This window comes from Engraulis encrasicolus, unplaced genomic scaffold (assembly GCF_034702125.1).
Source record: "Engraulis encrasicolus isolate BLACKSEA-1 unplaced genomic scaffold, IST_EnEncr_1.0 scaffold_61_np1212, whole genome shotgun sequence".
NCBI lineage: Eukaryota > Metazoa > Chordata > Actinopteri > Clupeiformes > Engraulidae > Engraulis > Engraulis encrasicolus.
This window is the reverse complement of record NW_026945939.1, coordinates 128,272-140,523: the sequence shown is the minus strand read 5'-3', so window position 1 is coordinate 140,523 and position 12,252 is coordinate 128,272. Positions and strand designations below refer to the sequence as shown.

At 41.9% G+C, this 12,252-nt stretch overlaps 1 protein-coding gene across 1 annotated transcript in view; it reads right to left on the bottom strand.

Moving 5' to 3' along the window:
- LOC134444598 (NACHT, LRR and PYD domains-containing protein 3-like) overlaps nucleotides 1–10,392 on the bottom strand; it is a 71,101-nt gene extending 60,709 nt beyond the window's left edge. Inside the window, exon 1 of the mRNA XM_063193857.1 lies at nucleotides 10,199–10,392. Coding sequence (XP_063049927.1) covers nucleotides 10,199–10,392 — 194 coding nt within the window. The remainder of the gene's footprint in view (nucleotides 1–10,198) is intronic.
- Nucleotides 10,393–12,252: the final 1,860 nt, after the last annotated feature.

Below are 12,252 nucleotides of genomic sequence, written 5' to 3'. Positions count from 1 at the left end.
CACAGATAATTTACCAAGGACATTTATCAGTAACTTTCTTTACTGTAAATTCATATACAGAAAGTAATGCCCATATATCACAGGTTTCTCATGGGTTTGGCTCATTTCTCAAAACAGAGATAACATGGATAAATGCCAAAGCAACTAGCAATTGTTCAAAACAGAATGTCGTTTGAAAAAATGTCATGAAATTAGCCAAATAACATGGAAACTGTAGTATACACGGTTGTAAAATTATTTTCTACTAACTAGTAAAGTTACAATACCATCTGACCTGTTGAACACTGTCATGAATTTACTATGTAATGAAATTCTTAAAATATGATGTCCTTGACAGTTTTGGGAACTACGTAGACCACTTTGCATATGATGACTTACACAATGAAATAATGCTGACGTGTTTTGGAGAGGGCAACCATTAGACTGAGAATTGTCTAATTCGTTTAGATAAGCAAGGTGAATTTATTTGGAAAATGTGCTGAATGTATGCTGAATGTGTCAACTGAAGGGTATTTATACATATCCATCTGCAGAGATGTACTAAACATTTGAGACATGTACAAAGCATTTGATATCTGATGAAAGCAATGAAAAATGCCATTCTGTTTTGGGAAATTGCAAGTTGGTTTGGGGATTTGTCCGTGTTGTTTTGAGAATGTCATCTCAGTTTCGAGAAATTAGCCAAACCAATCGAAAAACTGTAACGTGTGAATCTCCCATGCCATGTGACCATAACGACTCATGTGAATGCAACCTGGCAATTGTTAGATGGATAAATACCAGTGCATGTGGACTACTGCTTAATTTCCCTCAAAAATGTTGTGGTGAAAGAAGCTCCTCTCCAAGGAACGAAGATGCAGAGATACAGCACTCAACAGGCATTGGAAATGATCCACACACACACACATATTCTGTGTCTCAAGTGACAGCTGTGAGCTGCTAACAGCCACATTTCCACAACAAAAGGAGTGTCCGCAGGGGGTCCAAAGGGTCAAATGACCCCCTTGTGGGGCTTTTAGGTAAAAAGGTCAATTGACCCCTCCGTGGTAGTTCTAGTGTTAAGAAGAGCACACACAATCGAATCGAATTAACACAATCGAAAGTAGCCTATAGCCAAATATTTTAATTAAATTCGGGCGGTTGGTTGAATCATTCAAATAGCCTAATTAAAAATAGCCTATATAGCCTAGGCTTATAGCCTATATCCCCACCAACAAAAATTATGAAATAATGAAAACAAATTATACTCTGTAGCCGCCTTAACAATAGAAGTAGGCCTAATTAGGCCTATTAATGAATACGTTTGCCCAAAAAAATTAGGCCTAAGCAAAAAAAAAAAAGAATTTCCCACGGCACTAGTGTGCCACGGCACAGTGGTTGGGAAACACTTATCATACTGTCACAGGTGGGGGGTGCGCGTTTGACAGCGGCACCCCCACTTAATACCAACTACCCCGAGGAGCATTGTACACATCAGGAAACACCAAGACAACAAAGTCATTTAAATCAAGTATTTATTTTCTATTTGGAGACATAGTTCTGTATGCATGTGTGTGTGTGTGTGTGTGCGCGTGTGTGTGGATGTGTAACCAGTTCTCTGTCCGCGGGGTCCTTAATGGTCCAATGTCTCTGATCAGCACCTCAAACCTCTCACTCGGTCCGTGCGCATCGTAGCCTCCGACAGGTTGGGCGGGGCCACCTGGCTCGTCTGGGCACGTGGAGGCGGATCAGCTGGTGGAGATAGGAGAAGGGTAAACAGGCTTCCAGTCTCTGAATTCGTATGAATAACGCACAGGGGGATGCTAACTCCCATCACCAATTGTGAATAAAATAGGCCTACACAGCACGAGTAACTATAAGCTACTTATTTAAAGGAGCACACGTGAGCAGCACAGCAACCAACACAGCACACATAAAACGATGGTGTAGGGGTGGCCATCCTCGCTGCGCAAAAAGTCTTTTCCGATCGTGCATTCGCTGGGTCCGGGAGTGAGAGAGTGAGTGAGTGACAGACAGAGCGGGCCAGGGGCAGCGCACACAGCGGGGAGGCTTCAAGGTGAAGGCTATGGTGACCAGGCGTGGCACTTAACTTCGGTGGTGAGCGTCCTCCACCACCAGCTTTCCAACGCAACCTCTTCGTGACTCTGGCCGCAAACCTCGTTCAGGCAATATGCCGTCCGCGCCATTCGTAGTCGTCTGTTGCTTGTGTCGTCCAAAGAACCGAATGCGTGCCCCATCTTCTCCTGGCCCCATCCGGATACCGGCGTGCAGCTCACCCCCCTCCCAAGGCTGCCCCCCGGCCGCGGTAGTCTCTCCGACCCTTCTCTCGTGCGGTAGCTGTGCGTCTTGTCCTTCTCCGGATCCTCCTCGCCATCTTGCCACCTGCATTCAAAAAGCCCACACCCACCTCGTACACCCAATCACTTTCTCCCTCTTCCCACTGGCACCTGCAAACATTTGCAATCAGTGAGAATAACAGTTAGTCCAAGTTTGTCACCCCCGTGACAATACGACTGCTGTGTTTTTAAAAAAGAAAAGGCAGTGCACAGCCTTTTGTGACACGTCGTGGTGTGACAGGTTATCCAGCCTCCAAAGAAGCAGTCATAAGTGTTCACAATCCGTTCCTGGCATGAATGCAGAATAATCAAAACAACGACTGGCGGTCTTGTTTAGGGCTCACGCGTGTGTTATTATCAAATGCCCAATGTTACGCGCAACACAATGTCGTCGCCAAATTTAAAATTCGATCTCTCTCATGCTGGCGTTACGGGACACACTTAATTACAATGGTGTTCCTGTCTGATTGAGTCGGTTTTAATTGTCTTTACCGGTTCAAATTGTAGGTATGCAAACTCCTGAGGATAGCCTACCCGTTCCTGACTTGAATAATGCCGAAATAAGTTAGGGACGGATTGGGAGACGGTGAATGAAAGACAGAAAAAAGTCGAGTTTAAATTCACATGGTGGTCTTGTTTAGGGCGCACACTTCTGTTATTATCAAATGCCCAATGTTACGTGCAACACAATGTCGTCTCCAAATTTAAAATTCGATCTCTCTCATGCTGGCGTTACGGGACACACTTAATTACAATGGTGTTCCTGTCTGATTGACTCGGTTTTAATTGTCTTTACCGGTTCAAATTGTAGTAGGTATGCAAACTCTGTATCCTGAGGATACCCGTTCCTGGCTTGAATAGTGCTGAAATAAGTTAGGGACGGATTGGGAGACGGTGAATGCAAGACAGAAAAAAAGTCGAGTTTAAATTCACATGGTGGTCTTGTTTAGGGCGCACACTTCTGTTATTATCAAATGCCCAATGTTACGTGCAACACAATGTCGTCGCCAAATTTAAAATTCGATCTCTCTCATGCTGGCGTTACGGGACACACTTAATTACAATGGTGTTCCTGTCTGATTGACTCGGTTTTAATTGTCTTTACCGGTTCAAATTGTAGTAGGTATGCAAACTCTGTATCCTGAGGATACCCGTTCCTGGCTTGAATAGTGCTGAAATAAGTTAGGGACGGATTGGGAGACGGTGAATGCAAGACAGAAAAAAGTGAGTTTAAATTCACATGGTCTTGTTTAGGGCGCACACTTCTGTTATTATCAAATGCCCAATGTTACGTGCAACACAATGTCGTCGCCAAATTTAAAATTCGATCTCTCTCATGCTGGCGTTACGGGACACACTTAATTACAATGGTGTTCCTGTCTGATTGACTCGGTTTTAATTGTCTTTACCGGTTCATATTGTAGTAGGTATGCAAACTCTGTATCCTGAGGATACCCGTTCCTGGCTTGAATAGTGCTGAAATAAGTTAGGGACGGATTGGGAGACGGTGAATGCAAGACAGAAAAAAGTCGAGTTTAAATTCACATTGTGGTCTTGTTTAGGGCTCACACTTGTGTTATTATCAAATGCCCTATCAAATGCCCAATGCTAAATAAAACGTGCAATTTGCTGACTGTATTTCTACTACTACTAAAACTGGGGGACGGGCAAGCACGGAAGCAATAACAGACCACAGACACAGGCAGACGCTGCTCTGCAAAAGCAGTGCTATACTGCCCCCCGCATTCCGAATGGCCACAAGGTGTAATGATCACGGTACGCTGCCGCGGCATGGCACGGTAATGAGCAGATTGAAGTTACACCATCTGTAAGTGTGCTTGAGTGCTTTGAACCGGTCGCAGTACTCATGCATAGGCAATTGAGAAGACAAACATTCCATACACCAAACCACTGACGTGAATAATATTAACAATATAGGCCTAGTAGCCACGGCAGTGTGCCAAATGTATAGCATTAAATGGAACACCAGTGGTGTTGTTCTAAAGCATTCCGTGTACCAAATGCGTTTCGAAGACTGTCAAACTCGTGCCTACTCTCGCTAAATATTCAGCGATCGTTTGCGTAATCACATTTACCACGCAGTGAAAATGTCCATAGGCTATGTCGTGTAACGGTTGTCGCGTCTCGCGTGTGGAAAAGATTTGGCAAACGCATTTTTTTTTTAAATTGTAACTCCTCTTGGAGCACAATCAAACCATATTCTGTAGGTAAAGACCTAGCATCTCTCTCTCTCTCTCAGCTGTTATTTTATCCAGGACAATTAGAAATGATAAATGATTGAAGAATTTCTTTTGAATAAGCTTTTGATACAGTTTTATCTGTAGACTATTTTATATGTAGCCTACCACTTTCAGCACTGCTCATTTTGAAACTTCAGTAGGTCTATGTTAATGCTTTCTTAACATATTTGACACACTAAAACATTGTGGCTACAGTTCTTGATTTTCTTTCATCATTCAAGCTATTAAAGTAGCTTCCTTATGCAATGAGAGATGCATTTTGATAACAGGAAATTAACCCCTCTTCTAATGCACCTGTTAGAAGAAACCCTCAATTTAACATTAATCTAGGTCAATTTATGAGTAGGCTATACACTGAATACTATATTAATTTGAATATTTTGCAAGTGCTGCATAGGCTACATTGTGATAAATAATCTATCTCCCTCTTCTCATCTAGTCAAACCAGGCCAGGATGAGGTTGAGTTAGAGAGAGCAGTAGAGTAGGCCTAGATTACTTTTGCTGTGAGTGTGGTCATCTATTGCATTTCTAAACCACTGCCCAAACTAAGATTCATTTTAAATAAATCTGGTAGCTGAAAGAGAGATTCATGCATGAATATTGCGCCTTTTCGCATAGGCCGCTTGGTCAATAAGTAGTCGGATGTGCTCCGCTGATTATGAGGGGCCGGTCTGGGCCAAAAATGCCCGGGCCATTTTGTTCTCCCAGTCCAGGCCTGAGTAAGAGGAACTGGTTGTGTTGTGACAGGTGGAAATGAAAGAAGAAACAAGAATTTTGTTCATGAGGGAGCCATGAGAAAGTAGTTAAAACTCAGACAGCAAAACAACTCAAAATGCTCGTTTAACTTTGCCAGGGAGTTTGTTTTCACACATTTTACGACTAATTGAAAGTCCACTGTTACGTACGTTGAGGCCCCAAGCACTCTGCATACTCTGCTTATGGTTAGTGCTGGCTCTGCACTCATCCCACAGAAAGCTTCTACCACACACACATACGCACGCTCGCGCACACACACATACGCACGCTCGCGCACACACACATACGCACGCTCGCGCACACACACACACACACACACACACACACACACACACACACACACACACACACACACCACACACACACACACACACACACACACACACACACACACACACGTGCTGTCTGGTTTCAAGATCCTCAAGTATTTAAAAATTTCAGTTAAGTCAGCATTCTGAAAGAGCATCCTCTGAACTATAATTAGTATGCTATTGTTATTCGACCCGTTTCCCCTTTTTAATTTTCTCCTTCCGTCTACGACCATTTGTTTTGAAGAACCGCTCAAGATAGAAAATCCGTTCAAAGACCGAAACGTTCGGCTCGATAAGACGGATTGGATTTGTATTTTTCACAGGGCTACCTCAAACTCTGTAGCGCCACCAGCAGGTCAAAGTTGCAAATTGTAACATGCTGTAACTTTTGAACCGTTGGTCGGAATTGGTCCGAATCCAATGCACCATATGACGTCATTTTCCGCCTGGACAGTTTTTCCGCCATTTTGAATTTTGTGAAAATCTATAAAATTGATGCCCTGCCCACATTTTTCGACCGATCGTCACGAAAATTTTATGAGGGCATCTTTGGACTGAGATACATTTACCTTAAAGGTCCTGGAACGATTGATTAAACCGTCTCCAGACAGGAGCCAATCAAAGTTTGCGGCGAAGACGCCAAACAGGAAGTGAGCTCATATCTTAGCAACGGCTACTTGTATGTGAACTTACTTTTAGACACCTAATCAGCACTATCTCCAGAGGTCACATAGTGGTTTTCGTTAAAATGTGCCACTAGGGGGCGCTACAATAAGCAAAAATGTGTTTTTAACCATATTGGCCCATATTGACCTCAATTAATCAAACGCTTGGTATCGCCGTAATCCTTGGGTCAAGCCGAATCCAACGCATACTATGATGTCATATTTACAATCATGAATTTCCCGCCATTTTGACATATTCAAAAATCAATAAAAATGAAGCTCCGCCCACAATTTTTGTCTGCTTGTCCTACAATTTTTATCACACCACCATCGGACTATTTTGCACATATACTGAAATTTACAGAGCAATAGCTGAAAGCACCGGCGCACAGCAGCCAATCAAATTTGACAACAAAGACAAACGCACCGTCCAAACAGGAAGTTAGCTCATATCTCAGCAACGCCTTGACAGATCTTAAAGGGACACTGTGTGAGATTTTTAGTTGTTTATTTCCAGAATTCATGCTGCCGATTCACTAATGTTACCTTTTTCATGAATACTTACCACCAGCATCAAATTCTAAGTATTCATTATGACTGGAAAAATGGCACTTTTCATACATGAAAAGGGGGATCTTCTCCATGGTCCGCCATTTTGAATTTCCAGAAATAACCATTTTTAGCTGTAAAACTGACTCTACTTGGACCATACTAGAAAATATTTGTTTATTACTGTCATGTAAAGATTAACTTTGGCAATAGGCAGCCCAGTTTCAATGAGCAGCATAGCTGTAGTACCTTTTTTGACCATTTCCTGCACAGTGTACCTTTAACGAAATTTCTCACATATGATCTCCAGTACACCCAGAGGGTACCTACCGAATTCAGTGCAATACGGCCACTGGGGGGCGCTACAGTTAGTGAAAATGTGTTTTTGCCAATATGATACATACCAAACAGGAAGTTATCTCATGTACAGATGATTAACTGTATGATGTGTATGCATGAAGGGCAATTCATGCATGAAAGGCAAGGCATGCATGAAGGGCAACGAATGCAAGACATTACATAACATTACATTACATTTCACTTAGCTGATGTTTTCATTTGTTCAAAGCGACTTACATCTATTATTTATTTCAGGGTATTGGTTACAGTCCCTGGAGCAATGTGGGGTTAGGTGCCTTGCTCAAGGGCACTTCAGCCATGGATGGAGGTGTAGGGAGAGGTCAGGGGGGATTCGAACCGGCAACCCCTAGATTGAAAGACCAACTCTCTAACCACTAGGCCACGGCTGCCCACGGGCAAGCATACTCCAGCATTTTCTGTGAGGAAATGCAATCTAGTTTACCTTGCTTCTGAACTCATGACTTTCTACAGGACTGTACAAAAGACATTTTTGCTGATGATGATAACAATTTTTAAAGCAGGGATTTATAATTATTCTTACAGTGTGTGTGTTTGACCACTGTAAGTGCACATGTGTGCGCGTGTGTGGAAGAGCATAAAGCTGATACCACATGCATATACAGTGCTGGCCAAAAGTATTGGCACCCCTTCAATTCTGTCAGATAATACTCAATTTCTTCCAGAAAATGATTGCAATCACAAATGCTTTGCTATTAATATCTTCATTTGTTTCTCCTGCAATGAAAAAACACAAAAGAGAATGAAAAAAAAAACTCAAATGAAATACATTTTACAAAAAAATGGTCCAGACAGAAGTATTGACACCCTCAGCCTAATACTTGGTAGCACAACCTTTAGACAAAATAACCGCAAACAGCCTCTTCTGATAACCATCAATGAGTTTCCTACAACACTCTGCTGGAATTTTAGACCATCCTTGAGGTGATTTGAAGGGTGCTTTCTCCACACTGCCATTTTGAGATCTCTCCATAGGTTTTCTATGCTACACGGGGATGGACTCCTACATTATGCTGCAAAATTTGTTGATGGTCTTCAGACTTCATAATTCCATCAAGTAGTCCAGTGCCAGAGGCAGCAAAGCAACCTCAAAACATCAGGGAAACTCTGCCATGTTTGACTTTAGGGACCGTGTTCTTTTCATTGAAGGCCTCATTTTTTTTCCCTCCATTCATTTCAGTTGGCAGGAAAAAATGCATGTGCTTGATAATACATATTAATATTTAACCCTATTCAGACTGGGCTTTTTTGGCATTCCTGGGCCTGGGGGGGGGCTCTTTTGACCCCCCCCTCATAACTCATGAACGGAATACAGTATGACTACGAAACTTGGGGGAGATGATCTACATATGGACATCTATGAATGACATCATTTTTGTGTAATTATCTGGTATTATGACGTCATTATGACATCATTATCATATTATGCCCAAAATCTCGCCATAATGGATTTTCCAACAAATTTAGGTAATGCACTTAAATTTTAATGATTTTATGCTTCAAACCACTTAAATGCTCACAAAGTTGTCTGATGCTAATGGAAATAACAAAAAAATATGAAAATATATGGCGTCATGGAATGGTTAAGTGATTTTTGGTCAGGCATACCTGTCAGAAAACCGTTGCCATGGCAACGGCAAAACTGATAAACCTAATCTTTCGGTACCTAACTGTAGCCAACTAAATGTTAGGAAAAGTCACAAAGTTTCGTAGTCATAGCTTAAGTCGTTCAGGAATTATACAACATCAAAGTTGCTGCGGGCACTTTTAGCCCCCCCCCCCAGTCTGGATAGGGTTAAATTACATAAATGAAATGTAAACTATGTAACTTTGATAGATTAGCATTACATACAAATGAATTATGACATGTTTCTGGAAAAGCACTTTTACATTACATTACCTTACATTGCATTTGGCAGAGACTTTTAACCAAATCGACTTACAAAAGAGGACATAGTCAAGCCAACATCACAAGCAAATACAAAGTGCACAGGAAATATACAGAACAACAAGTGCAGTTGCAAAGAGGGGTTAGTGTTTTTGTTTTTGTTTTTTAATAAAGAGCACACACACACACACACACACACACTGTTAGATTTTGGAGGTGTTCCAAAATTCTCTTCTCCAACAAAAATTGAAGGCTGAATACTCTTCTCCAATAAAAATTAAAGGATGAATGCTCTGCGTTGTGTTTTAGTTGACTCACTTACAAAAATAAAATAAGTCTTGACTTCGTAATTAAAAGGATCGATCAGGATACAATTTATTATAGAAAAAGTGAGATTACAAAAAGAATAAGAAGAAAATAAAAGAAGTAAAAGTAAAAGAAGTATAAAAAGAAATAAAAATGAGACAAAGCCTCACAGCGTCTCACTATCTAGGCAGCATCCTATCTCTGGCGAATGACAGGCAAATCGATCGACAACTGACAAAATGGTGGCAACGGTTTTTATACCGTCTTCCTCATGTCAGCAGGTTACACGTATGCAAGTATGATCTTAGTTAAGGAAGATGTCGTCTCCATGTCTCCAGTAGTGACGAAGCATAAAAACACCTATCGCTAAGGATAACACACAGCCTAGATGTGTCTGCTATCTGGAAAGTTAGGCGCGAGCACACTGTGCCTTGGCACAATGGCCTTCAACAGCAGAGGCTCTCGCTCTGAGCTCTCCAGATATCAGCAAAGTAACAGTAAACATGCCACATTCCAGGGCCCAATTGATTGGAACACAGGACTGGCAAAAGTTTCCTTATAAAACTTAACAGTATGGTCAATCAGTTGTTGGTCAGCTGCAAAATGCAGCTTGATATACCACTCAAATTCAACAACACACAAACTAAACTAAGCATCATGTCATGTCATGTCATGTCGCTGAGGGGACGCCGGCGCCAAATATGAGACTCATTGTTGGTAATTCAGAGCGGGTTTGGCATAAGTTACCTGACGGGGAGGACCACAACCTTGAATGCAGGCTGCCATTTCTCCAGCACCTCGGACTGTTGCTGGATAGCATCTATCAAAGCAGAGCCAAAGAGGCCTGACTCAGAGAGGTCCATGACCGCCGCTTTGTCCCTATCATTCATGGATGAGAGGTTGAGCCATGAGTGTCTCAGGCCAACCACCGACAATGCCATAGCGTGACCAGGTGCTTACGCTACACAGCATGACGTTTTTGGCTGTGCTCTGTTTAGGCCTTCAGAAGACATATTTGTGCCCAACATAGCCTCATGATTTTCCCCCCTTGTAGAGACAAGTAGGAACACTCTCATAAAAATCTATAAATAGAAAGGAAACCCCATTAGTCTTTGACCAGAAGACCTCACAAGTCTGACAAATCATTTTGGGTGTCATTTTCAGAGCTCCAGAACCCCTTGTGGGATTGTCCACAGATTTTTATTTCATTTTTTCCTTCATTCTCCAGGAATTCTTCTTTTTAAAAATGCACATGAGACTTGTCTTATGTGATGTTTTCTTTTGTAATTTCCAACCTGAACATGGGCAACATGCACATTGAGGGCAATATGTTTTCTATGCGTTTCTTCCGCTGCCATCTGCTGGTCAAAAAAAGTAACAACATGACTCCTTGTGCCTGACCTACTGTCTCTTTTGGTGTGTGAACCTGCTCCCACATTGAACGCTCCTGAAATCATTTAAATTGAAAGGGATACCTGCACCCCTGCACAGGGACTCTCGGGTGATCATGTCTGGGCAAAATTTGCATTTGATTATTTAGTCTTTACATTAAATGTTATCGAAATCATGTTGCTCTCTTTTTGCATTTTGCCCATGTTCAGGGTGGAAATTACAAAAGAAAACATCACATAAGACAAGTCTCATTGGCATTTTTAAAAAGAAGACTTCATGGAGAATGAAGAAAAATATAAAATAAAAATCTGTGGACAATCCCACAAGGTGTTCTAGTGCTCTGAAAATGACACCCAAAATGATTTGTCAGACTTGTGAGGTCTTCTGGTCAAACACTGATGGGGTTTCCTTTCTATTTATAGATTTGTATGTTGTGTTGTTGTGTTTCTACTTGTATCTACAAGGGGGAAAAATCATGAGGCTATGTTGGGCACAAATATGTCTTCTGAAGGCCTAAACAGAGCACAGCCAAAAACTCCAGTATAATTTGTATCATCTTTGAGGGAATGCCATGACGATGCAGGATCATACAGACCAAAACTGACAGTTTTGCAACAAACTATTCCTATCTATGTACCAGCATGCCAAATTTGAGCTTCCTACTAGGTTTAGTTCTTGAGCTACGGGCTTGTGAACTTTGACAAAAAAAAGAGTGTGAACAAAATGGGCACCCCCCTCCCCCAGTGAAATTGGCTGTAACATGGAGAGTATACATCTTACATTCAAATAAAGTAACAGTGTTTCTCTTAAGTACCATGGGTACACTCAGTAATATTTTCAGAATTTTTTGAGACCTAAGTGTGCGGGCTCTTGTTGATTTGGCGTGGAATGACCCTTATTGAGATGATGGTCCTGCTCCAAACTACAATTCACTGCATTTCATGCGTCTTACTGCAGATGGGCCCGTCGATTGGCTGATTCACCCTTTGCTGAAAACACTCAACTACATCATCACAACATAGCTATCGCATTCAGGCCCGTTTCTATGATTTTGGGGGCCCTAGGCAAAGGGGTGGTCGGGGCCCTAGGTTGTTTGTCGGGGCCCTACCTGACAGGGTAGCCACGGCACCAGAACTTCTGTTTCAGGTTTCGGAGGGGCCAGACAATTTTTGGATTGTCACATAGCCTACCATTACAACACAATGTCACAGAAACCATAGAAATCTAATGGAACAAACAAGAAGTCACCTTATAGACAGTGTTGTGGCAGGGCAACACATGCATGAAGGGCAATGAATGCATAAAGAGCAAGCATACACCAGCATTTCCTGTGAGGAAATGCAATCTAGTATGATCAGGGCTGTAGTGGTCAAATTAGAGGTGGGTAAACTATGATTTTTTTGATCAGA